Raw genomic sequence first — 27,650 nt, forward strand, 5'->3', positions numbered from 1 at the left:
TTAAAATAAATTGCTTTATTGAGAAGTTTAAGTGAAATATATTACATACATAGTAGAAAATTTTAAAATATCTTAAAGGTGTAAAAAGATGATATTCACAAAACAGATTTATTCTGATTAAAAAATAAAATGTTTTCACCACAAAAAAATTTAGATTTATTAATAAACAATGAAAACATGTTAAACAGAACATACATTATATGAAGAGAAAAACACGGTATTTGATGAAGAAATACTAAATATTTTACTTAGGACATACATATATGCTACTGTAAAAGCCTGAAAAAAATTGGTAAAAGGCCGAAATGGAATCATATTAAAGCGCACTTCGAACTTTTAAGAAGTCACTTTGGTAAAAGCTAAGTTTTATTGGTAAAACCGAGGATTAACCAGACTTTGGGTTTTCAGAGTTACAACTGTTAAAGCCTGTAAAAATTAAAGCCTGTAAAACAACCTGTAAAATTTTGGTTTCACCAAAGTGGCTTGGTAACCCCTAGGTTTTACCACAAAGACTTGATAAAATGCAGAAATGGAATCATATTAAAACATACTTCAGACTTTCAGAAAAATCAATGTGATAAAACCTAGAATTTACCCAACTTCAGGTTTTCACCATAACATATATGCCTACAGAATTTCTTTCAGCACTTTAATTTAAAAGTACTTTCATGCATTTTAACCTAAATGCTTTTCTAACCAGAAAACTTTATATTACTTTGGGAAAATTATTAATCCTCTTGAAGGGTTTAATGAACTCTTTAACATTCAACATGTTTTTATACAAAAAAAATTTTAAAGAATAATATTTTGGGAGTAGAACCTAGATTTTCTCTGCCAGTTGAAAGTAATTTACATAGCATGCATTACAGAGCAATTATCAGAAATTATAATCATTTAATTCTCATGGGACACATTTTGACATGCCTTTTTAATATCCCAAACTAGTTTCCCCATATGATAAAAGGGGTTCTTTTTGTAGAGTGTTGTATCAATTCCCAGTAAGTTAACGTGGGCAACAAGTGAGTTAACATGGATCACACACAAAATATATGACATTCCCAGTTGCACAAGCCTAGATAACTATTTTGCATAAATATTTTATATAATTCAAGTATTTTATTTATTTATCTATCTATTTAATCAATTTATTTATTTAGTTTCTAAGAATTTTGGCAGTTTGTTCAATGATAGATTCCTACAGAGTAGCACAAGTCCAATTTCAGATATCCAATTTCTTTGTACAGAAGGCATTCTATAAAATGCTGACTCATAGAATCATATATTTTGAATTGTCGAAAAATGAAAGCCAAAAAATCTAAACATCATGATTGAAAATCAATTTTTTTTTTTAAATAAATTAAAAAAAAGTATGAAGCAGTTTTTTTTTCAACATAAACACTTGATAACATAAAATTCATAGAAGAAACTAAACATTTGGATTTATACAATTTTAGACTGATTTATAAAAAAAATATTTTAATTTTATTTTCATGATTTTTGCCTGAATTTGTTTATTTTTAATTTTCATTTTTTTCTTCTGAACAAACTATTGCATACTTTGATCACTGCAAACCATTTGTAAAATTTAGTTCTTGAGTTTTTTTTTTTTAATTTTATTGAATAATAATAATCCAAGATAATTTCCTATCATTCATAAATATGTCATGTTCAACTAAACAACAAAAAACAACTGTTCTTAGACTATTAAAAACAATTTATAAATTCTAGAAATATAACCCAGATAATTTATTCTATTAATTCTTATTAACTATTCATAAATTTTAAACATCTTTTTTTTTTTTTTTTTTGGAATTAACTCAATGATTTGTGCATAAATTCGAGCAGAAGCACTCCTTATTTAACAAATGAATTAATGATTGTTAACAGATAACCTGATAAAAAGTTCTTTAAAGCAAATGCCACGGTGAAAAGAAGAAAAAAAGAATTACATCAAATTATTTAGATTCTGTTTCTTGATCTGAAACATTTTTAATATAAATAGTAAATTTTAAAGGGAAATCTTTTCAGTTTAATCCTAAACTAAACATTTGTTAAATATACTCCCAAATTGTACCAGATTGCATAACACTTCTTTCAAGATTGTAAATATTTAATTTTGTCATTAATCTATATTATAATAAAAATTTAAGAGCAGTTCCCTTTCACTCCAGTTTATTCAACATAAAGGAAGGAAATAATTAGTTTTCAATTTGTAGTCTATGAGTTTAGTTACAGAATAACACTGGTTAAGCTTTTTAGTAACCAAAGGTTAAAAACTAGCATCAAGATAACTATTGACAAGAGAACTTAATACAAAATAATCTTAAAAGTAAACTTTACTATTTAAAAGAATTACAATGGTTTTTGTTTACAATGAAATTCATGAAAATGTAATAGAAACAAATTATTTGGGTTTTGTTTCTTGGTCTGTTACAGTTCTAATATAAATAGCATCTGGAGGTGGATCTTTAATATTGTCATTTTCAAAAATGAAAGATGATGCGATAGCTATTGTCGTACCATCAGGACTGAATGATAGAGAAGAAATATGGGTTGGATAGCGATGAAATTGGCAAAGTCGCTTTTTGTTAAATCCATCCCAAATATTCACAAATCCATCAGATCCACCAGTAGCAAATGTATTATAGTTTTCATGAAAAGCTATTGTGTTCACAGGATATATTAATTCTACTCCACTGCTTTCTTTAAACCGATGGCACTTAAAAGCATACTTTTTCTTTTGAACTTCTGGACTTGGATCAAAATATTCAACAGCAACACGACCTAAAACAAATGTAACATAAAATTATACAAAAACTTTACAATGCAAAAGAAATTACCAAATTTAGAATAAACAGAAGTATTTTCAATTCAAACATTTGTTGTTGTTTCTAATGCGCCTCGGTAATACCAGCAAGCCTGCTTGGTGAAATCAAGCGAATTTAGGGCAGAAGGTGCGTTTCTTGCTTTTCAGTGGCGACATCTATGGCCAAGAATATGACTTCACTCAGACACACTTCACAGAGAGAACTCATTCGTACATCCATTCATTCATCTCCAGAGCGTAATTTTGACCTGAACCAGAGAACAATCAATCTCCAATTCAGCACCCCAGAGGTATGATTTGTACTAGGAACAAGGACTTTGTGAATTGACAGATTTAACGTGCACCAGTCACCATTTACTACAAGGACAGTCCTCCGTTGGCGGGGATCAAACTTACGACTTCATGGAAGTGAGTGCAATACCCTACCAATCAGGCTATCCTGGCCTTCTTAAAACATTAAAAAAAAAATTTAATAAATTAGATACAAAAAAATTTAGACATTTTCCTTCCAATGAAGTAAATATGAGTATATTTCATTAAAATTGTTCCACACACTGTCCAATAGATCTAAAAATTTCATTAAAATATGAAAATTTCATTTTTTTTCAATATATAAAAAATTATTTAAAGCATTTACTGTAGAAAAAATACAAGAACATATAGCAATTCACTTAGAGGAATGAATGCCTTTCTAAATAATAGTAATTGCTTCTGAAGACCATTATTTCAAAAGAAAATTAAATGGCCAAAAATAATTAACAGAAGGCAAATTGATGTCAAGAAAAATTATCATATCATAAACATGACTGCCAACTTTTTGCTCATTTGGGAGAAATTTCCTCTAGTTGTAGCTAAGTTAATTTTTTAATGCTTTCTAATTTAATGCTTGCTAATCTTTGCTTTTTAAATTTGTTTTTAAGTTGTTTTCTCCACCACAACATGCAAATGATTTGAAAGTTTATATAAAACGCCATTTTAACAGCAAAAATTCCGAAAACTTCAGTATTTAAATATCTACCACTTCATAAAATATTTCTCAAAAAGCACTAGCATAATAGTTGGCACCCTTTGATAAATGAAGCTTACATTATTAATAAACACAAGGATAAGTTTTCGCAATAAAGATAAAACATTTTAGTTAATTTTTAAAAAAATAAAACATTAGTAAATAACCATTAATAAAATAATTTATAATAAATAATTAATAAAACATTTATGTCATCTGAAAATTTTAAAAGAAAACTGTTTAAAAGAAAAGTATATATTTTTATATATGAAATGCTAGGGGCAACATAGTGATAAGCCACACTATTTCAAGCAGTGAGATTTTTAGTTATTTTTCTTTAACATTATCCCCAGAAAAGAACTTAACAAATTTTGGAATTTTCATTAGATAATACACTGAGAAATTTTAGTGATTAGATTGAAATACACAAACACAGAAAAATCTTTATGCATACATTGAAATACATAGCCACAAAAAAAAGTCTTAATGCATAAATTGAATTTGAAGTGTACTAGACCAGAAAGCCCCTCCTGAATATTTTGAAAATGTTAGTTAATATTGCACTGCCTAAAGCACTTTATATAATAACAAAAATGCTTTTCTTTTTTAGGACAGGTGCTGCAACTGGATTGATTGGATAAGAAACAATTGAAACTACAAATACACAATTGAAAAGAATGAGGGAAAGAATATAACTCTTTTTTTTTTTTTTTTTTTTTTTAGATATTCAAAAAATATAAATTATCTATGTTTTGGAGAATAATATTACGTATGTCTTTTTAAACATGTTGAAAAACTTCGTATGTTTATCTTGACTGAATATCTACAATATTCTCAGCATAAAGTCTGTTAAAATGTTACATAGACAAACATCTTTTGTAAGGCTAAAAGGTATTTGAATAACTGTTAAGCTATAACATGTAGTAAGCGAAAATATAACTACTTCAAATCAAAAATTTCTAATAATTATTTTTGAACAAAACAGAAATCACACAGAATGAGATCTCTGAAGGAAGATGATATATGTGAATATAAAACAAGTAAAGAGGCTAATTAGCAGTAAAATTATGAATTTGCATACCTTCTATAGAACTTAATACAAAGCCTTGCTGGTTAGGAAAGCACCTAATACATCTTGTTTGGTATTTTAAACTGGATTCTCTCCGCTGCTGTACGTAAGACATGTTCCTCAATTCATATATTAATACCCTTCTCCCTGCTGTTCCAACGATGAGTTTGTCTCCACAAACTGCCATGGTGTATACCTAAAATAAATAGTGTATAATATAGAGAAGCTCACAACATAAATTATATAATCATAAAATATAATTACAGATACTTTTTATCTGCCCTACTACACTACATTGGCACAATTAATCAGCAATTTATGATAAAAAAAATTGGAAACTTTTCTGCCTTTAAACTTACAAAAAGTGATAAATTAAATATGCCTTCAATTATGTTGAGCATGAATCATTAATTACATATTCATATTATACAACTCTATTATATGTCAATGAATAAAATAATAATTGTTCCATAATAAGTTACTTTATATATTTTACAATTAAAATGAAAGTCTTTGGTCAAGAATAAACGCTCATTATTTTATGAACTGTCTTGGTGTAGACACACAAATTTCTCTGATACAATAAATATTCCTAATGCAGTATATAATTTTTTTTGTCATTGTTAACCCCTTCCTTCTCACTCCCATAAAAATGCAAGGTGAAATTTCGCATTTATCCATTTCTTCTCATTCTATTAATATATTTTTTACAGCAAACAAGATAAAAATAACAGCTAACCTTGTACATCTTTTTACATCAATCACTGAATAACAAACCAATAATTTTTTCATGAAGCTATACATATTTACTTATTTTTTACTTCACCATTATTTATTTTTTGTCCTATCTCTATAAATTTCTTTTTAAAAAAAAATGATCTCAATTTAACTTTGGTCAGCATTTCAAAACGTTAGGGGGAAGAAAAAAATTTAAATACAATAGTACAAATTTTGTTTAAGCTAGCAGGAGTTGAAGTTCAATCAATCTCATTCTTTCATTGCTGAGCTACCTCGTTACTTGATTATTTTGCAATTATGAAAATTAACAATGCTTGCATTAAAATGTAATATTTATTTAACAGAAAATACTTGTTACATTTTTGAGAAAAAACAGAAATTTTAATAATAAAAGTTAATAGAAAAAAGATATTAATTTAAGAAAATTAATCTACTGATCTTCACTCAAGAAAAATTTCAGTCCCCAGGACTGAAGAGTGGCACTCATGATCATGTGATTAAATATATCTCTATAAGAATATAACCTTCAACTATGAGCTTTAAAATTTCGCGATCAATCTTCAAAATTATTAAACAAATATGATGCAAAATTCGATGATATAGATCAACTAGATTACAATCATGGTAAAAACATAAGTGATTTTAGAAATTAATTCCATGAATGTTTTGCTAATGGCTGGAACAATAGATGTACCATAAAAGAAATGTTACCACTTGAAAAAGTAAAAGGGTAATAAAGTTCCTAAATAAAATAAAACAAGATCTTTAACAGCAAGAAAGTAAACAACAGTATAATACATTATACATCAAAATTTCAGAAATTGTATCTAGTCAAATTATATTTTGTCCATGCACAAATGTATTCGTGTACAAAAAATTAATGTTAAAAATAATGTCAAAGTTGCTATTAGTATTACAACTACACAACCAGTTGACTTATTTTAATATTATCTTTCTTTTATAAAATTTACTTTTAATATTAGAAACAAAAACTAACAGTTGAATAATTGTAAATAAAAAAAGAATGTCATATTGGTAATGTTAACTAATAATAATTAACAAAGAGAAATAAATAGCACCTTTGTAAATATGTAGTTATGAAAAAAATATTCTTAAAAAAAAGTTTAATAAAAACTAGATTAAAGAACAAAAAAAAATGAAACAGATAAATAAAACTTCAAAAAAGTCACTAGATCAAATTCTTAAAGCATGTTTATTAATTTAATTTTATAATTTTACTGTCTTTAACTGTCTTAAATTGTCCTAAACTGACGAAAACTGTCCTAAACTGCTTTGAAGTGTCCAAAAACTTGAACATTGGTAAAAGGTAAAAATTCCATATGTGTAACACATAATAATTACTTATATTAATAAATATTTGATACTTTTTATACAATTTGCTTAAACTTATTAAAAGAAAATAATATAACAGGAAAAGATTTATAACTTTCGACTCTCCACAATTCATTGAACAAAAGTGAATACCTTATCCCTTAAATATGAATGTACAGTAGGGAACCGATTATCCGGAACGATCGGGACCATCGCTATTCCGGATAACTGATTTTTCCGGTTTTCTGAATCGCTACAAAAAGCCGTTTTTTTATTGTTAAACCCAACTAAAGAAAAAATAGGAAATAATCTTAAAAAGAAGAAAAATGATGAAGTAATACACTAATAATTATTTCCAAAATGATGGTAAGGTAAACATTTTTCAAAAAAGAAAGAAAAATCCTAAAATCTTAAGAGGAAAAAAAAATTTTTTTTTTTTTTAAATGGCGGGAAAATGTATCGAATTTCGTTCCGGTTTTTTGGTTTTCCGGTTTTCTGATTTCCGGATAACGGGTTCTGTACTGTATATGCTTTTAATACTGATAAATTAAGTTTTCGCACAAGGATAAATTCGCAATATTAAAAATAATACATTTTTTACTAAAACAAAAACTTGTCTTCACTTTGTTTCTGGTTCAAAAATTAATATTTTATTTTTCACAATCCTTTTTTTTTTAATTATGACATAATTTGAGCAAAAGGGCTTTAGACAGTTTAAGACAAAGGGGTTTTGGACAAGACGGATTAAACCCTGGTTTAAACCGTGGATTAATCCATTCTGTCCTAAACTTTGCTAACTCTGATTACAGAAGAAACCTATGGGAAGAAGAAATTGTGATTGGCTTATTTTTGCTGACAAAAAGGTAATATGAACAATGCTTACATACGACAGTAAAATATTTTCAAAAGTTATTTTTAAATGCAAAAAATATGAAAATTTTGAAGAAGAAAAATAACACTTAGAAAAGTTTCAACTTCGAAATGAAAATAAAAGCTTGAAGGAGAAAGGTTAGAAAACATTTTCTTCAAGAAGTTTCAGAGATCAAGAGTTTAGACCAGCAGTTTCTAAATGGTGTAAAACTTTGTTATATTTGAAGTGTCTAAGGGAGTCTAAGAGATAGGATATTTTTAATAAGTTATAATTTTTAAAACTTATAATTAAATTTATATCTAATTAATGATCTATTTCTAAAATATTTCCATTATTTTAAGGAAATTATTAATTGGAATACTTGTAAGGGAAAAAAAATTCCAAATTAAAATCAATGTTTTTTCTAAAAATAAAGATTGAAGAATAATGAAAAGGATATGCATTTATGAATAATTGCATAAGTATTCGAATTGAACAAAAATAACCAAATTCAAGTTTCTTTTATAGCCATCTTCAATGTTCCTTTTCACCTTTTTTTCGATTTTATTTCAAACGGAAACCATATTTCAACTCATTTATTTTGTTTTCATCAAATTAAGAACTAGACAAGATGGCTCTCATGACTTGTGAATTCAAGTCTGACAAAAAGCCTAAATTTAAGACGATAAGAGAATAGGATGAAAAAATTTTATTCTTCTTTCTTTTGAATTTCATTCTTTTTTAAATTTTATTCTTTTGAAAACATTCACTAAATGTTTTCCATATATTTAATCAAATTATAATTATTGAATATTTTAATTTCAATAATTAAATGATTAAAAAAAATTTGTTGAATTATGTGTCCAATGAAATTTATTAAGTCTCAAAGGTTCCAACAAAAAAAAAATTCAATCATTTAAGGTTCCATAGCTGAAAAAAATTGGGAACAGCTAGTTTTAACCACTAAAGGAAAATAAATCTTATTTGAATTTAATCTATAAATTCCAAAAAGGGAGAATACTAATACAGTAAAATTGAGAACAAAATATGAACAGGGATGCAGTGACTTTACATGAGTATGATTTTGTGATTTGCTTATTTCTGCTGACATCCAAAAATTTTCAGGGTGCATAGCCAAATTATTCAACAAAAAATAAGCACCTTTTAAGCACTTTTCAAGCACTCAAAAAATATTTTACGCACTTCAAAAAAATAGCACAATTAGGCAGGGTTGGGAAGTTTTTGACAATTGACGGTTTTATCTTGTTTTAACAGTCATGTCAAAAAAGAAAAGAAAAAAACCTTTTGGCATTGTTTTTGACAATTGCAGGGATGAGATTAGCAAAAAGGCAAAAAAGCTGAATTTCCACGATAGTAAATTTTACGCAAGCGCAACTCTATAATAATAAATTCCAGACAGTTTAAGGTAATAAATAATGTGTTGACATACAATTGTGTACTAATCTACTATTATATAAATGATTACATTGATACTTAACATTTAGTGAAAATAAAAATTACCAATTGAAAAAATAAAGCCGGGAATTATTATATTTTTCCTCAGTTCACATAAGAGAACATTATTACTTGAAAAACTACCTGGTTTAGCAAATTAAAACTACTGAGAATATACATTAATATTTCATTTCTTTTAATAAATACTGTTATGTGATTTATAGCAAATATATCGGTAATATTACTCTTTAAATTATATAGGAAAAAAAAAACTTTAACAATGCACCGAAATATTATGTTCATATTATAGTCTAATCTAACTAGAGCCTTCTGAAACATATCAATAACAGTGAAATAGAAATATATAGTAACTCTTTAACATACAAAAATTGCTATTTTAGTTTGAAAAATTACATGACAATCAGCAACTGTTTAGATAATTGTTTCTTATTTGATAAGAATTTTGCATTTTATAACATAAATGACAGCAATTATAAATAAAATTTTGATGATGAGTTAATTAACTCTTTTTCCAAAAAAAAAAAAAAATTTAAATTAAATCCTTTTTTAAGTGCTTTTGTTTGCTATATCTTTTATGTTTGCTATATTTAGTCGTTAGTTCATCTTCAAACATCTTGTGTCAAATCCTATTTTTTCTTCTTTGCAAGCACAGAATGTAAGTTTTGAATATATTCCCTTCCAGTTTTTCTGATGTTGTAAAACTTACATATACTAATAATTGTCGTGAGAAAAACAGTCACCTTTATAGTAACTAATTAAATAAAAAATTTACTTCTTACAAGAATCACAATAGTTGGTCTTAAAATTGCGTGAATATGAATAACAATTATGGATTTTGAAATCACATGAATATGAAACTAGATATGCGATTTTGAAAATGAGTAAGTACAAACTGGGATATCGAATTTTTAAAACACGTAAATACAAATATGAAAAGCTATATTTGATATTAAAATCGTGTGAATAAGAATCGAGACATTAGCAGATTCCAGGCTCGGGACCTCTAAAAGGCTTGTCAGAAGCAGCATCGTTTGAACTACGAAAATTGGATCTATCTGGAGGGCGGGTAAAATATTCGGAAAATTTTATCTGCTGCGTGAAAAAGGGGAGAAAATAGCTAAAATAAGTAAAAATGAGAAAGGATTGGTAGCTATGTAGTTTCTGTAATTTTCTGTTTCTCTTTAAAAATCGGTAAATTTTCTGAAAAAGCGGAATACTTATAAAAAAAAAAGTGAAATTTTTAGAAAATCTGAATTTTTGATAAAAGAGCTGAAATTCAAGAGATAAAAGTGAAAAAAGCGGAAATCCGCTAAAAAGCGGAAAAATCTCATCCCTGCAATTGTCAAAAATCATGAAATTTTGAATCATGCAAAACGAATGACGTTTTCATACGCTACGGACTGACAATATGTCGAAATAGATTCGGGTTGTGAAAACGTTGAATAGAACAATGTGAACTGTGTCTTTTTGCATAATGCAAAGCGAAAAGGAATATGGTAAAGGAAAAATTTTATTTTGAAAAAGGGAAAATTAAGCACTTTTAAAAAACACCCAATGAAAAAAAACTTTTAAGGGCTTTTAAAAATGAAAATCGAAAATAAGCACCTTTAAGCACTTTTTAAAAACGTTATGCACCGCGATTTAATGTTGCCAAAAAACAGCTTTTGTTATAGTTGAATGGCCCTAAACATTAAAATATTATTCAATATAACAATTAAATTTAATAATTTAATCACTAAAAAACTTGTTAAAAATATATGGTCTGTAGTTTTATTATCCACATCATTTCAAATATGAGATTGAAGATTATTTTGAAATATACATATACATATATTTGAATAAAATAACAACTAAAAATAGAATTACTTTGTCGGGCAAAGGATATGTTCCAGCACAATCAGGAAATCTAGTATCCCATAATCTTACAGTTCTATCCCAACTACCACTGATAACAACATTCACATCAGGGCAATGTTCAATGCATTTAACAGGAGCTTCATGAGTTCCTCTAAAAACGTCTATAAAAATATTCACATTAGAAAGACACAGAACATTTAAAACAAAACAGACAAGAGACAAAATATGTGAATATTAACACTTAATGTTAATTATGAATTCTTTTAAAAATGTAATTTACGTATTTGTTTATAGCATCAGCAAAAGACCATCCTCACTGCGTGTGAAAATTTTGCAAAGGAATTACAACTTGACTGGCAAATTTTTTAACAGATAACTTTATTTCACCAATCCGGTTTTCATTCCTGCATTTGAAAGTTTGGAAAAAGGTAGAACAACCACTAGGAGGTTAACGTTCGTTTTTTTCCTTCTTACAATATACACTGTTATGTCCAATATATATATATATATATATATATATATATATATATATATATATATATATATAGGGTACGTAGCCAAATAATTGAACAAAAAATAAGCATGTTTTAAGGCCTGGTTTCTTAGGACAGGACGCCTTCAGCTGGAAATCAGCGCTAACCTCTGATTGGTCCATTTATGAGTTTGATAGTATACGTCATTGAACGCTCATCTTGAACTACAATTGCCGTCCAACTCAACTGCAGTTGGATTACAGCGTGACGTTAACCACAGAAGCAATGGCGGACAACATCCAACAGCACATTGAAATCAGCCAAGATTTTGATTTTGACATTAAACATAACTTCTTCATTAAACATAGCACTCTTCATTTAGATAAGCTATAATGTGTTTTTTCTTGGACAAAGTCATTATTTGTTCTCTAAAACACTGGTCGACAATAACAAAATCAATACAAATTCAAAATAAATATTTGTTTACGTTATTAACGCATGCGCAATGAGAGATAATGTCTGCGTTGGACCGACTGCTCACGCTGAGCTAACAAAAAAGTATTTTTTTGGCGTCAGCTCTACGTCAACTTTCCGCTGACGCCCAGATAAGGCGCTTGTCCTAAGAAACCAGACCTTTAAGCTCCTTTCAAGCACTCAAAAAATATTTTTAAGCACTTTAAAAAAATACCATAACTAGGCAGGGTTGGAAAGTTTTGATAATTGACCGTTTTATCTTGTTTTCACTGTCATGTCAAAAAGAAGGGAAAAAAACTTTTGGCATTGTTTTTGACAATTGTCTAAAATCATGAAATTTTGAATCATGTAAAACGAATGGCGTTTTCATACGCTACGGACTGACAATACGACGAAATATATTGGGGTTGAATTAATTATGAAAACGTTGAACAGAACAATGTGAGCTGTGACTTTTTGCATAATTCGAATCGAAAATCAATATAGTAAAGGGAAAATTAAGCACTTTTTAAAAACACCCAATGAAAAAAGCATCTTTAAGGGTTTTTAAAAAACGAAAATCAAAAATAAGCACCTTTATGCACTTTTCAAAAACGCTACGCACCCTGATAAAATAAACTTAATGGAGAAAACATGAAAAAAAACAACTAGAAGTAAATGTTGTTGCAGGGCATATTTAATTGCAGTTAACACTAAAAAATATTTTAAACAAAATACGCTAAGTCGAACTTTTATTTTCTAGCAATCAACTAGATTTCACTTAACACTCATGATACTTTACGACTGTATTAAACACTGAAGCAGCTTATTTAAGAAGGATCAGTCTCTTCTTGCTTTTTCTATAATATTAATTCCTTAAATAAATTTTTACAGTGCTATTATAACATTAGGCTGGTCTTTGAACACATTTTAACGCAACGCTGCGCCAAAATCACATTTAAATATTTGATGGCTGTAATGCTTTGCTTTAAGTAAATGTCAAGTATTTAATATTAGACTTAAAAACTGCAGATAATTTCTGATCTCATAATTGTTTGAGCAACAAACTACAATAATTAAACTATAAGAAAGCTGAAAAAAGCAAAATGTGATTACAACACAAATAGAAGTACAGAAATGGACTATAGTAGGTATGTACAGTCTGCAAAAAAATAAACGGACTACCCAAAATAACTTTTGATCTAATGATCCAATCTTCATATACTAGGACTCAATCGTAATGGGTGATCTCAAATATGATAATTAATTAGTACAGACAATATTTTAAGTTCACACAAAAATGTACTTTCTCTATATAAACATATCTTTTTAACGGCAGATTCGTATTTCTGACATACAAAATAAAGGGGTAGCCACAACCTGGGAAATGTGGTCCAAATAGTTCAGTTAGGAGAGCGGTCCAAAGTTTGGACCCCTTAATGTTAATTTTACCTTTTGCATATTTCACTATATCTTGAGAACTAAAACAAATTTAAAAATTTCTGTACACGATAATAAAATTTGTTTATCCGGTGATAAATGCCATGCAAAAAATAACTTTTAGTAAATATTTATTATTTTTTATTATTTTATTTCATACTAGTCGAAAAATGTTGAATTATTAATGTATACAGTTTTATACATAACTTTGAAGAATGTAATTTTTTATGGCAAAATACAAAATCTGAGCGAATTTGGTTGAATAGTTCCTGAGAAATCGAATATTTAAAATTCAATTTCTCAGGAAATATTCTTCAACTAATTACACTTAAATTTTCTTATGTAAAACTACAAACTTTAAAGTAATTTAAAAAATTGTACACCTTACAATTCAAAATTTTTTGGGACTTCTATTAAATAAAATAATAAATATTTACTAAACATTTTTTTTAATGAAATTATCCTTGGATAAACCAACTATATATGATTGTGTGCAAAAAGTTTTCAATTTGCTTCAAAAGGTCTAGAGACACGCAAAAAGGAAAATTAATATTAAGGGGTTGAAACTTTGCGCTGCTCTCTTGACCAAACTAGTGGGACCATATTTTTAGTTGAATAGTTTTTGAAAAATCTAATTTTAATTATACAACTTTTTTAAAATTAGATTTCTCAGAAGCCATTCGACCGATTACGCTCAAATTCAATATTTTGCCATGTAACTTTACATACTTTAAAATGATGTAAAAAATTGCTCACGTTACAATTCAAATTTTTTTTTCGACTATTACTTAGTAAAATAATAAATATTTAATAAAATTTGTTTTCTTTTTTGCATAGCTTTATTCTGTCATAACAATATTTGTACCATAATAATTATTTTTTATTGTTTTGCTCATAGTTGCATCTTGTTACGTCTTTTTTTAAATAGCTTTTTCTCTTAATTTTATTAAATACTAAATAAAATTTATTTTTTACATAGCTAATGCTTTGGATAAACGATTTTTTATAATTGTAAGCAAAAAATTTTCAATTTGCTTAAAAAGTTCAGAGGTAAGGCAAAATATGCAAAAAGTAAAATTAACATTAAGGGGTCCAAGCTTTGGATGACTCTTCTGATCAAACTATGGGGACCACATTTCTCAGATTGCGGCTACTCATTACATTTCAGATTTCAGAAAACCGAATCCATTGGCAAAAAAAGGTACGTTTATTCAGAGAAATTACGTTTTTGTGTTTAAGTGGTAAGTTACGTTTTTGTAACTTACCATATCGTCTCCACTAATTAATTAGCAAATTCGAGGTCATCTCCTCGAACCATAAGGATGGAGTCATAGAATGTGAAGATCCAATCATTAGATCAAAAGTTATTCAGTGTGATCTGTTTATTTTTTTGCACCACTGTATATTTCTGTACTTTTATTTGTGCTTCATTCATGTTGATTTGATTTATTCATCCATAGCACAAAATATACTCTCTGTCCTTGTTTGAACACATAGAAGATTTTATTACCAGTATTTGTATTCAAATCATAAGATCTAACATGCCAGTCTAATCCTCCACTCCAAGCATGAACAGAATCCTAAAAAAAGAAAATTAACAAATAGAAAACTTACTAGTAAAATCTGCATGAAAGAATAACAAAAATGTTACAGTGTACTGTGAAATTCACTAAAAATAACAAAAAATTAAGAAGAATTAAAAATATCAAGATTTATTTCTTCATTCTTTTCATTAATATCTAAAGAGCTGCTCAGTTAATGATCAATAATCAATAAAAAAACAAATAATCCTAATTTACAACAGTATTGAAAAATGCCAAAGAATACCCAAGCAAGGGACTGTCTACTTTTTCCGAGAGGTACCTATTTTGTGAAAATTTAGACATAATTTGTGAAAAATTATAAATTATATTAAAAGATCAACACAAAAATATGGATTTATTGCTTTTTAAGGAATACAAAAATAAAATTTTCAGAAAAAGTACTTTGTGAAAAGGTTGAATTTGTGAAGGTACCGCTGAACGGTAGTAAATTCGGCGTGGACAGACCCCTGCCAAGTTATTCTAGGCACCAACATTTTGTACATAAAATATAGCACAATTGTTTTGCAACAATAAGTATCATAAGAATGGCTTTAATTTAAGTCAAAAGTTGTACACATTAACACTTAAAAAAAAAACTATTTTCTTTTTATTTATGTTCGAATTTTAAAAATATTTTTAACTTTGAATTCAATATGTGATTTGTAGTAGTGTATATGTTTAGTATGTGATATATTAATTTAGTAGCATTAATAAAGTTTCATATTTGATACAATTCATATAATTACTAAATATTTCATCGTATTCATTTATGTAAAATATTAAACGACTACCAATAATTTAATTTCTAAATGAAAATTCATTTATTTTTTTCCTCCTAATTGTTGTTTTTTTTAGTCATCACACCAGCAGCAGAAATACTCCAGCAATGCAGCAGACATAGCAGATTATTACTGGTTCTGTTGATTATTTTTCATCTAAGTTTTGCTTTATTTTGAAAAAGCAAACTAACAAATGGGGTAAAATTGTTGAAATTCCTTTTTAAAACATTTATCTAAATAATACACTCAACTTGTTCCGAATAAAAATTTAAAAAGAAAAAAAAAGCAGAATTTAAAAAAAAAAAACTCTAGTTTTCCTTTTTTTATTACAGATGTAACTGTATAAGAATTTATTCAATTTTTTACATATTTTTGTATAAAATTCTATTTCAATTTAAACAACATAAAGTTATAATGTAGAATTTTTATAGACCTTACATTTTCAAATTTTGCTACATGTACGTTAGATTAAGCTGAATTTTTACAATTAAATCTCTTTGGCAGATTTGGTAGATTTTTACAATTAAATCTATATGGCAGAGATTAAAACAATTATAATCTCTGCCATATTGAGGTTGCAGACAGGTTTGTATTTTTGAAGACAGTGCTGCAGATTCACTCCTCAAATTTTATTACCAGGGTTATCTCATATTTAAAATTTATTAAATAACTTAAAAACTAATGCTATTATTTTTTATTATTTTATTAAACTGGATTGCTAAACAGTTTAAAAATTATTTTAACAACTTGAGATCTCTTTTAAAAAGCATTCCTTCCACTTAGGTTAGAAAAAGACTACTTCTTCTCAGACAGTTTTTGTCACTGAGAAAGAAACTTGCCAGCCTTGACAATTATATTATTAGAAGACCTCATGTCCTGCTCATTGTCCTCATTATCCTTCAAATATGTACTCAGAACTCTCAGATTCCTTTCCAGGCTCAATGAATATGTGTGCCTAGCTTTCTATATAGGCTGGTACCTTTTTTTTACAATCAAGTTCTAATATAATATCAATAGAATACATCCTATGGAATATTTGATTTATAAAAATTCCATTTACCAATGCAAGTTTTCAATTTACACAATCAGCATTTACGTTATTAAAACAAGTTGGTCACAATAAACTTAATTATTTTTTTCAAAAATTAGCAATAAGTCTTAATTTGAAATGTATTGTAATTCCATTCTGTTAAAAATAAACAGTTAACTAATATTTTTTTTAACAACTATTTATAAAATGTCAGTTAATACAAAAATTAATAAATGCATCAATTTTAAAACTATTAAAAATTAATTGAATTATTAGCTATTAGAAATTAAGACATTTTAATACCTGGAAGCAACAATCCAGAAGAGGTCTACCACTATTTGTCTTCATTCTAAGCGTATTACTTGTAACGTCATATAATCGTAAATGAGCATCCCAAGATGATGTAAGTAAAAACTGGTTCGAATTGGGACCAAACCTGACGGAAGATATAAGATCTGTTGGTGGATTTATCAGCTGAAACTCATTGGGATTATCAGGAGAAGAAGCCTCTTTATCTATAACAGGAAAATCAGTATCACCAGACATAGATAATTTTTAATTCAGTTAATCAAAAATTCAATTAAAATTAGTTTAAAGACTCAAAGTTGTAATGTTCTATAGATCAACAACATTAAATGTGCCAATCCACCTTTGTTGCTTGCTTTACAAATTACACTTTATTTAGATTGAGGTTACTATTTATGTTGAATCACAACAGCACCGCATGTCCTTAGATGGCTAAGTCATTGGCCGCAATATGAGACTCCTTAAACCCTTCCTTTTTGCTCTCATGAAAATGATGGGGTGATGTTTCTCCCTCTATTCCTCGCTCCCGTGATATTGGCTAGCTGGAGTGTTCAGTAGTAATGCACCAATAAGAATTAAACTAATTCATTTCGTTTGCCCGGAAAACATTTTATTTCTAATTTTATACACCAGATGGCAGAACCAGGATATTTTTAAGGTAATTGTAGATAGTTAATTAATTTTAAACTAGATGTCAGCACTAATCAAATGCGTAATACAAATACAAAAGCGAATACGTAAAACAAATACATATATGTAATACATTTTGTATACGTAATACAAATACGTAATACATAAAAAAAAAAATAGGCACTTTTATAACCGTTTTCTTGAAAATTAATCAATCATTAAGGGGTTAACAATATTGGAAATTCATGAATGCCAATTTATTGATAATTTTTCTGCAACTGATTTTTAAATTAAAGACTTTGATTAAATATATTTGTGAGTATGAACTCTCAGTCACTTATATTTTACTACCAGTTATTGTCAACTTTTTGCTACTGCTTCTTTGTCTCATCTCGTCAGGGTTGGCAAGTTTTTGACGATTGATGATTTAACCGTACTGTCAAAAACCTTTTTTGACAATTGTCAAAAATTCTAAATTTTAGTGTCACAAGAATAATTATTAGCTATTATAAATATGAAGTATTTATATATAAACATGCATATTCAGTGTTTTCATCGCAGAAAAAAAATGGGTGAGAATTTCTCACCCTTTCTCAAAAACAGGGTGAGATTTCAAAAAGTTAAGTGAGATTTCTAAAAATTAAAAAGCAAAAACACAAAGAGACATGAAAAAAATCATTTCTTTAATTATAATAAATTTTTAATATCTTCTAATCTTTAAAGTATTGAATATTTTTGCTGCATCATCATATGGAAAATGTTCTATATCTACTTTTTCATCAGCTATTCTCATTAGGTAACTCAAATGCGTATTTATTTCGTTTTGATCGTTTCTACCCACATTTGTTTCATTTTCATTTGTCCGTTTCGGAGTAGAAGATATTGCCTTTACAAGGTATTTGTCCATCTTGCATTAATGCGCAAAAAATTTGAACGTCTTACATGAAGAAACCTTACCTACAGTAAACAAGTGGTTGCAGAGAAATGCGTTCTGAAAGAGGTTCGGAGGGATGGTGTTCTGTAGTTCTTAAAGATTTTAACAATACTGGTAAACAGGGAAGCTAGATAATGGGGCAGATGTTGAAAATAATGAAAGATCCAGGAAGAAAAGTGAAACGGATTTTATTCTAAATGGCGCAATGAGAAATTTTTTTCAAAATGCGAGAAATTCGCGAATTTTGAAATTGGTTTATAGAATGCGCGAATTTCTCGCGGTAATCATTTTTTAATGCGAGAAAAGAAAAAAATATGCGAGATTCTCGCGTTCTCGCGCTGTAGTAAAAACACTGATATTAAATTACAAGTGATGATCAATTTGAGGTGATTCATGCTATCTCAGATTTTCTCAAAAAAATTATTAAATGTACACATCTTGTCAGAAGGCAACATCTGAAATTTTTTGGCCGCAAAGTTGAGTTGTTGATTTTTTATGGCTCTACAAAATTCAGAGCGTTGCAGGAAAATTTCAGCATTTTTGCAATACATGGAAATTACAATGACCCACAACTCTTAGCACAAACAAAGTGTCTCCAAGAAATTTAAATATCTGAAAAGTAAGGATGTTAAACTTTGTAAAATGGGTGAAAAGTTTGTGGCAAGTTGTTGCCACAAGGTCACTGAAGGTCATAAAAAGAAGCGTTTTTGCTGCTTTTTGCAATTTCAACGATTAACTATAGAAATATTAATGTAGAAAATATTAAATATAAATAAAAATTAGCAAAATTTCAATTTATCCAATCTATAAATTTTATTTTTGAAAATAAAGATAGAGAAACAATCTGTTTATTAGAAAACACTTAATCATCTTATTTATATGTAAAATCAATTTTCATTTACTCCCATTTTAACTCTTTCTTCTGAATACATATCAAAGAAAAACAAAATGAAAATGTTAAAGAAAAATTTGGACATAAAATAAATGAGAATAACAAGAATGTAAACAAAGTGAATTTAAAGGAAAATAAAACCAAAAATAGGCTTAAAAATAAAGATTTAAATAGCAAAACTTAAAGTAATCTTGAATTTCTAATATTTTTGAGACTGATTTTGAAAATGTGGGGCCACATTGTCAAGATCATGTTGACGGAATTAGCAAATTCAAGATGATGAAATAAATTCCTAACTTCAGGAAATTTTGGTACAAACATAAATATGTGAACATAATAAAAAAACACACGTAATTAGAAAATTCATTTTAATAGCTAACTGGGTCTGAAAATTTAAATTTTTGGTTAGTAGCCAGAGGCAGGTAGACTCTAATAACCTGACGAGTTGATGACTGATATCGATAGGTCTTTTCATCTCATTGTCCCCTTTTATAACTTTTTTTTGCTTGGATCATACTACATTCTTTTAAAAAACATAAAACATTCATTTCAGAAATAATCTCTGGCTTACAAAAAGTTAATTCAATAATAAAAATTGTATAAACAAACGAAAAAAATTTAATTGAACATACTGACTTTAAAGAACATTTTTATATATATTTGGGGAGGGAAAATAACTTTAAATGAAATATGTGAATTGTTTAAGAACTCTCCTTCCACATGAATCTTTCCACCACTTATTGATGAATTCTAAAGGATCAAAATTTTGAAGGGAGACATTGGACATTTTAATTATAATTCTGTTCTCCAAAGGTGTACCTGTCTCCTGAATTCCAAAGGTGTCTCCTGAATTGATGTACTTTTATCATTAAAAGATTTTTTTAAAAAAAAGTGACTAATTTTTTAGTTAACTTCGCCACTTTTTTTTTGTTGACTCACCACGCGGTGCATGGTTATTTACAGGTTTACTATGAATTATACTAAATATTGAAAGAAACTTAATTAAACCCTTGAATTGATTGATTGAAAAAATTATTAACTCACTTAAACTAATGTTTATATTTTATATAAATTATATTAGTTTATTTACCAGGGAATATAGGATAGTTAAGATTTAATGGAAATATCTACATGTATATAAGCAGAAGGGCAGAAAATTCTCAAAACCTAATATCTCCTAAGAACAAAGTTGTTGTTTTTTTAATGAAAATTTCTACCCAATTTTTTTTTTTTTTGTCTAGTACAATATTTTTTTTTTTCAAAATATCTTTTGAAAGTCAAGTTAATATATTGTTACAATTTGTTCATAATAAAAACAAAGAAAAAAATCCTTAGATTTTATACTATTCTTGACACAATCTTGATTTTACACAATTTAGATTCTACACAATAAGTGTTAAAAATAATAGAAATCAAAATATATTGAAATAGTAATAATTTATTAAACTAAATTTAAGGTTCCACTCATAAACTTAAAGGATTTATTGTATAATTAGTAAATACACAAGAAATTGACATATGTTTTTTATGTTTATGTTTTGCTTAGTTATGTTTTGCAAAGCAACTTATTTTTTAACTATAAAAAACTTTGTAGGAATTTTCTTAGATCAAAAATTTTTCCCAAAACCTCATTCCCAGGAGCATATTCTGTTTCCCTGCATAAAAGTAATAAAAACAAATATTGAGAATCAGACAAAAAATTTCATTAGTAGAGATCAGACAATTAATTATTAGCAACAGTTTTACATTATCGAAAAAATCTTATTAGAATTTTATTTATGAGATAAAGCAATTAATGCGTATTTTTTTTGTTTCTCATTGTGAAAAAATTAATCTTTTATGTGGGATTGAATTTCTTTAAGACTGACGGGAAAAAAGCATTTATTAAGTTGTAAAAGCCATTAAGAGTAATATGTACTAAAATACATACAGGGGTCTGTCTAGGTTTTTCTGAGAGGTACCTATTTTGTGAAAATTTAGACATAATTTGTGAAAAATTAAAAATTATATTTAAAAATCAACACAAAAATGTGGTAAAAACATGGATTTATGGCTTCTTAAGGGATGCAAAAATAAAATTTTAAGAAAAAGTATTTTGTGAAACTACCGTTTTTCCTAAAATTGAATTTGTGAAGGTAACGCTAAACGGTAGTAAATTCGGCTTGGACAGACCGCTGACATAATATTATTACAGACATAATACATAAATATTATTTTAAGCATATTTACAACTACAAATATAATACTGTGAGGACTTAATTATCAACAATGTCAAACATCATCTATCAAAAGGTACCTCTTGATAGAATCAAGTTAACATGTCTTATATACTAGTGATTTGCTATTTAATATTTGTAGTGGTAGCTAAGCCACATTACTGCTCTTCCAGAATTTTATCTGTGATAGAATTTAATGAAGGAATACCACTTTATGATTCATGCTGTTTATTTATTTATACCAAATTTGATCATATTTTTCTTCATAGCATATATCTCATTATTTTTTTCCTTCTATTTTTTTTTAATAGCTTTTTGCTAATTTTTTTTTTCTTCATTTCTTGTTTATAGCATTTGACACAATTTTTTCCTCATTCATTTTTAGTTATATCATTTTTTATTTCAATATTGTTTATTGACCGGGAGACTTTTTTTACTTCACTAGATTTTTTTTTTTCTTTCTTTGAGCAGTATATTTTTAAGCAATTCAACTATTGAATGCGGACCATCCATCAATGTTGACAAGTTCATATCATGTCCGGAGGTCACCAGTGTGGAGAGAGTTATAATCGACTATATCAACTTTCATTTATCAAAAGGTACCTCAAGGAATCAAGTTAACATGTCTTATTATACTAGTGATTTGGTATATAATATTTTTTGTTGTTACGCCACAATTTCTTCACTTTAATAAACACTTAAAATAATTTTAATAATAAGTGTGACTGCATGATCTCTCTATATATATATTACAAAAAAAGATTAGAAATTTCTAGTAATAATTTTTTTTCTTGTTGCTACTGCTCAAAAATAGCCTATTTGTAAAATATAACTCTTTTACATTCTAATGAAAATTAGGCAAACTTTCAATGTAAGATATGACTAGTGCATTATTTCTCAGATTTAGTGTAAGTCCTTGCTGGCCTAATCTTTACTTTGGATTCGCACATTACGTTATAAGTAAACAAAGATTAAATAGGAAAATTTAAAATCCTTTGCTGTAAAATTCCTTTTATACCTCATTTTAATACCATAAATTCTCTCCTTACAAGAAAATAGGATGATCACAAATACCCAAAATCTGACTGTATACTAATCTTAAAATTATCTTTCTTGTTAATTACTTAATATAAACAAAATTGTTTACCAAAGAAACCAAGCAAATCGTTAGGTTAAAACCAGTGTTATTGGTAAAAATATTACAAAATTCAACCAAATAAACTAGCACTTAACACTAGTAAATATAAGAAGAAAAGTTAATCTAACCATTGAATTTTAAAGAATTAAAAATTTACACAAAATCATTAATCTTAGTTAAAACTATAAGTGACATTTCTGCGAAAAACATGTACTCACTATCCATCTTTAAATTAAGGGGCAGGCTACAAAGAATCTTTTGAATGCGTAATCAAAATCCAAATTATTCGCTTAAATATAAATAAAAGAATAGTAACAATAAATCGCGTTAAAAGTCAGAAGTTGACAAGATTTAAACAATAGTTTCAGTACGTGCCGGTTGCTCGCCACTACTTATGTCTGTGGGTACAACCGGCTGAGCAACTGCGCATGCGCTTGAAATGCTTGGCTAGAATTTAATTTTCACCAAATAATTTCGAAAAGTAACCCTGTTGAAGAGATTGCGCGGAGGTATACATAGTTTGTTGCTTACATGTGTAATTAAGTGTAGCTTGGATTGCTCTAAGCTCTTTATTTATGATTCATTAAATAAAGTAAGTTAATTGTTTAAATAATTTTTTTCTGTTTATAATATTGTATCAATGTATTTTGAAACGTTTACGACATTTTATAATTCTAATTATCTGTGATAAAGTAGTAAAAGATTTCCACGTTACTGAGTTAGGCTTAGTTGCATATTTGTTTTCCTATTTTATCTTTGATAAAATAGGAAATGTAATATAATATAAAATGTCTGTTAATAAAAGAGTATTATTTTATGTTCTATTTCTTTTACGTGTGTAGAAAATATAATAAATGGTAATTATATGGTTTTAAAAGGTGTCAATGTACCATCATTTACAATTGAAAGGTTATTAATTGTAAATGATGGTATATTGACATTATAGTTACTTTTCTTTAAAAGATTATTTAACCGTATGTAGATTCTTAAATTATGATACTTATAAAGATGAATTTATTGAAATTTTTAGATTTGTTATAATCCCTATTGTATTTCTATGATAAAAACATTTGACTACTATGATTGAGCTTACATAGTAATGTGGTAACTGTAGACTTGCATATCACATTGAAGTAAATTTAACTAAGTTAATATAAAAGAGCACCATAATAAATCTATCAAATGTTATCTGAGTCTTTCATTGTTTTATTATTGGGGTAGTTTTTACTAAATGATGTATTTAGGGACATATTTTCTACTGAATCTACTTGTGCAAAATTCCAGTAAAGTTAAGATTATTTTATAATTATATATATATCCCATCAATAATTGATGAAATACCAGAATGTATATAAGTATTGTAAGATTTCTTAGAAGAAAAGCAGAGGTTGTGCAAGCATTACCTTTAACTGTGGAGAAGTGATGCAGTTTAGCGATAATCTATGATGCACAATGGCTCAGTGGGGCTTTAGTGAGGGAACTTGTTTATTATTTTGATATCAAGTCTTTCTTTCTATTGCCCCTTCTAAGCCGCATCTTTTGATTTCCACGAACAATTTTCTCGATGTGGAGTTTTTTGGGAATCTGATAATATAGGTGTATTAGTAAGTATAATGGTGATTGGTGAGTATATTACCTTATATGTATATAGTTTTTGTTTACATCCTCTTAAAAAGGGATATATATTGTATTATTAAGTTGTATGTGGAATTCCATGTTTATTAACATGTACTGCATTATATTTAAGTTCTTTTAGCAACGAATATGAAAAGTTCATTTAACCTATGGATTTTGGATACCTAGATGTTTATCAATTTTGCATAGTGCATATTAAGTGTTGCATTATCTTACTAAATCTAAGAGCCAAAGTAGGACAGTTAGTGAGGTATTCATTGGTGTCCAATGTGTTTTAATTACCATGTCCAATCATGAGCAAAACATTTATGAATGCTAAAGGGGAAAGGTCAGCTTCTCCGATTCACTAGCTTTGAAAATACTAAAACTAGGACATTACCAAAAGTGCCTCTCCTTTTGCGGCGAAATAATGACAGTTGGTAAATAAAGAAAAATAATGACAATTTGAATGGAATACTTTTATTATTTAATCTACTAATCATGAATCAATATGTTCGTGCTTATACGTACTGTGTAACCATTATTGCAAGAGGGTGCATTTTTATTTACAAGCGTAGCATGCCTAATTTTTTATTTACAGCTTGTTCAAGGTAATTCCCAAATAATAAAGCCTACTGTTCAGTTTTTACTAGTACATGGGCTTATATACAGTTTGAGTTAGTTAATTTTGTTAATTGATGTTTGTTTTATGATTTTAATATTTTGTAGTGTGTTAAATGGTTTTTAAGATAAAATATGCTTCTCTTGGGGTTACTTATTTGATAAATATTTATTACTTAGTAAGTATAAGGCATAATAACAGCATAGACTTAAGTGATTAATGGCAAGATAACTTATATTTTAAGAAAGGATATACCTATTATTTTGAAATTTTCTAATTCTGATGTGACATCAAAAGTAACCACTTAAAAAATGTTTTTTAATATTAATTACATTATTTTATGATTGTTAGTTATTAGAAAGTGGTATATTTTAAATAAACTTGTAAGGAAAAAAAAAATCATTTTAAAGTACTCAGAATGCAAAGGGTTTAAGTGGCTGAATTTCCATGAAACATTTATTGGCAATAGTTTTTAAATTGTAATTAAAAGATCAAAACCACATAATTAACAACTAAATGTATAATTTCAGTAATGTGTCATTATATACTTGTCTATTTTTGTTTCTTCAATTCTAAGAATCTTTTTAAATCTTCTGTGTTACAAATACATATTTTAAGGCAAATTATGCTTCGCCTAATCATGTGAGAAATAATAATTAAAGCAGTAAAATTGTCATAATCATATTGAAATTATATTATTTAATCATATTAATTACAATATTTAATCATGTAAAATTAATTTACATATAATGACACATAACAATAATTTTACCTATTTGTATGAAGTAGGCTTTAAATGAGTGTTCTGAATAGGATCAAATTAATTTTATCCATGTTTTGTATCAATCTTTAATATTTACAAAGAATGAAATGTTAGGATAGTGAAACTGAATTACCAAATACACTGTTTTTGAATTGTATACAATTTCTTAATGAGAAAAATATGTACTATCACTTAAATAATAGATTTTGTTAATATATAGTTATTTATCTAACTATTCGCATGAATTTGGAATGCATATATATATACATACATATGTTTGAAAAATTCTTTTAAATAAAAAATTATCATGAGTTTGCATACTTTTAAAGATATGGGTATAGCCAAAGATACTATTATATAATAGTATATTACAAGTTAATTACTTCACACACTTATTTTTTCTTGTCATGAATATTATAAGACAATTTTAAAAACTCATGTATTTTCTAAAAATTCATTAAAACTTAATATCATTATTAAATGAAAATTTATTCCTCTTATCACCATTTGTTCGTTGAAATTCAGCGCCATCTGGCAATGATTTAATAAACTTTCTATCCAAAGCCGAAAATCTCGCAGCCAGTTGTAAAGAGATAGGTTTGCAACATTTGGCAACTTTTCGCTGTTTACAACTGGCTGAGGCGTCAAAAAATTTCGCCCTGCGCATGCGCAGTTGCTCAGCCGGTTGTACCCACAGACACAAGTGCTCGCCACTTTAAATAATATCCTTCAACCGTAAAACTCGTTTTCAGATTCCGTTGCAACTTTTTAAACTCTTTGCGTTGTACAATTTCTATCGCAACAATACTTCCATAAGAGTTTAAAAACGGCAACCGAAAGCTCGCTATCACAGGTTTAAACGTTTCAACTTGTTGAAATCTTTAAAATCTCCCATCCGTCGTGATAAAATACTTCGAAATTTAAAAAGTTTTTTTTTCTTTTTTCATATTGGCAAACTTAATTGTTCTTCGAAGGAAAAACTATAAAGGAAAGGAAAAACTATTTAAAAATTTTTTATAGGTAATGTGATGATAGTTAATAACGGGCATTTTTGAAGCTCTTTGCTCTTTAATGCTTATAGCTCGCTTATTAAATATGTTTGGGTGATTGTTGCTGTTGTAGTTCATTTGCGTCGCACTAGAGCTGCACAATTGGCTATTGGCGACGGTCTGGGAAACATCCCTGAGGATGATCCGAAGACATGACATCGCAATTTTGATCCTCTGCAGAGGGGATGACACCCCTGCTTCGGTAGCCCGACGACCTGCACGTGAAGTTGAGCATTTTTCTGTAGAACAATTTAGCGAGGACGAATACCGTACACCATTGGTCACTACGCAGACTAATCCTAGTTTTCACTCACCCGCACACTGACCGCAGCCAGTGATGCTTGACTTCGGTGATCTGCTGGGAACCGTGTCTTAACGGTCAGTACACTGTGGGACCTGTTAGGGTGAAGTAAATGGTTGATACAGTAGATGGAAAACCTTTAAGATTTGAATAAAAGATTGAAGTTTAAGTTCATGACAAGCGTCCATGAGTGATGAGAAGAACAGGACAGAGGGTCAAGATTTTACCTTCTTTGTTACTAGCAAAGGAATGAAGGTGGCAACCCAAAGTCG

General features: G+C 27.8%; 1 protein-coding gene across 2 annotated transcripts; it reads right to left on the minus strand.

Moving 5' to 3' along the window:
• Nucleotides 1-27,122, minus strand: Bub3 (mitotic checkpoint protein Bub3). 2 transcript variants are annotated; one of them, XM_087167922.1, is made up of 7 exons: nt 26,743-27,122; nt 23,248-23,417; nt 17,217-17,428; nt 15,032-15,101; nt 11,165-11,316; nt 4,915-5,098; nt 1-2,784 (listed from the first exon to the last, which is right to left on the minus strand). In XM_087167922.1, exons 2-7 carry the CDS (start codon nt 23,252-23,254, stop codon nt 2,405-2,407), a joined length of 1,005 nt encoding a protein of 334 aa, XP_087024048.1. In that variant the 5' UTR covers nt 23,255-23,417; nt 26,743-27,122; the 3' UTR covers nt 1-2,404. The 2 variants fall into 2 exon arrangements, with proteins under 2 accessions (XP_087024048.1, XP_087024050.1); XM_087167924.1 differs by lacking the exon at nt 26,743-27,122 and having other exon boundaries at nt 2,319-2,784; nt 23,039-23,417.
• Nucleotides 27,123-27,650: the final 528 nt, after the last annotated feature.

This window comes from Parasteatoda tepidariorum, chromosome 1 (genome assembly GCF_982258835.1).
Source record: "Parasteatoda tepidariorum strain Cologne lab strain chromosome 1, Ptep-v5.0, whole genome shotgun sequence".
In the NCBI taxonomy this organism is placed as follows: domain Eukaryota; kingdom Metazoa; phylum Arthropoda; class Arachnida; order Araneae; family Theridiidae; genus Parasteatoda; species Parasteatoda tepidariorum.

What these genes read in the sequence shown, in the direction of transcription:
- Bub3 (XM_087167922.1), bottom strand. An exon ending in CATATCCTTTGCCCGACAAA is followed by an intron (nt 5,099 to 11,164) that starts GTAATTCTATTT and finishes TATTTATTTTAG; the next exon opens with GTATACACCATGGCAGTTTG. An exon ending in TGTATTAAGTTCTATAGAAG is followed by an intron (nt 2,785 to 4,914) that starts GTATGCAAATTC and finishes CATTTGTTTTAG; the next exon opens with GTCGTGTTGCTGTTGAATAT.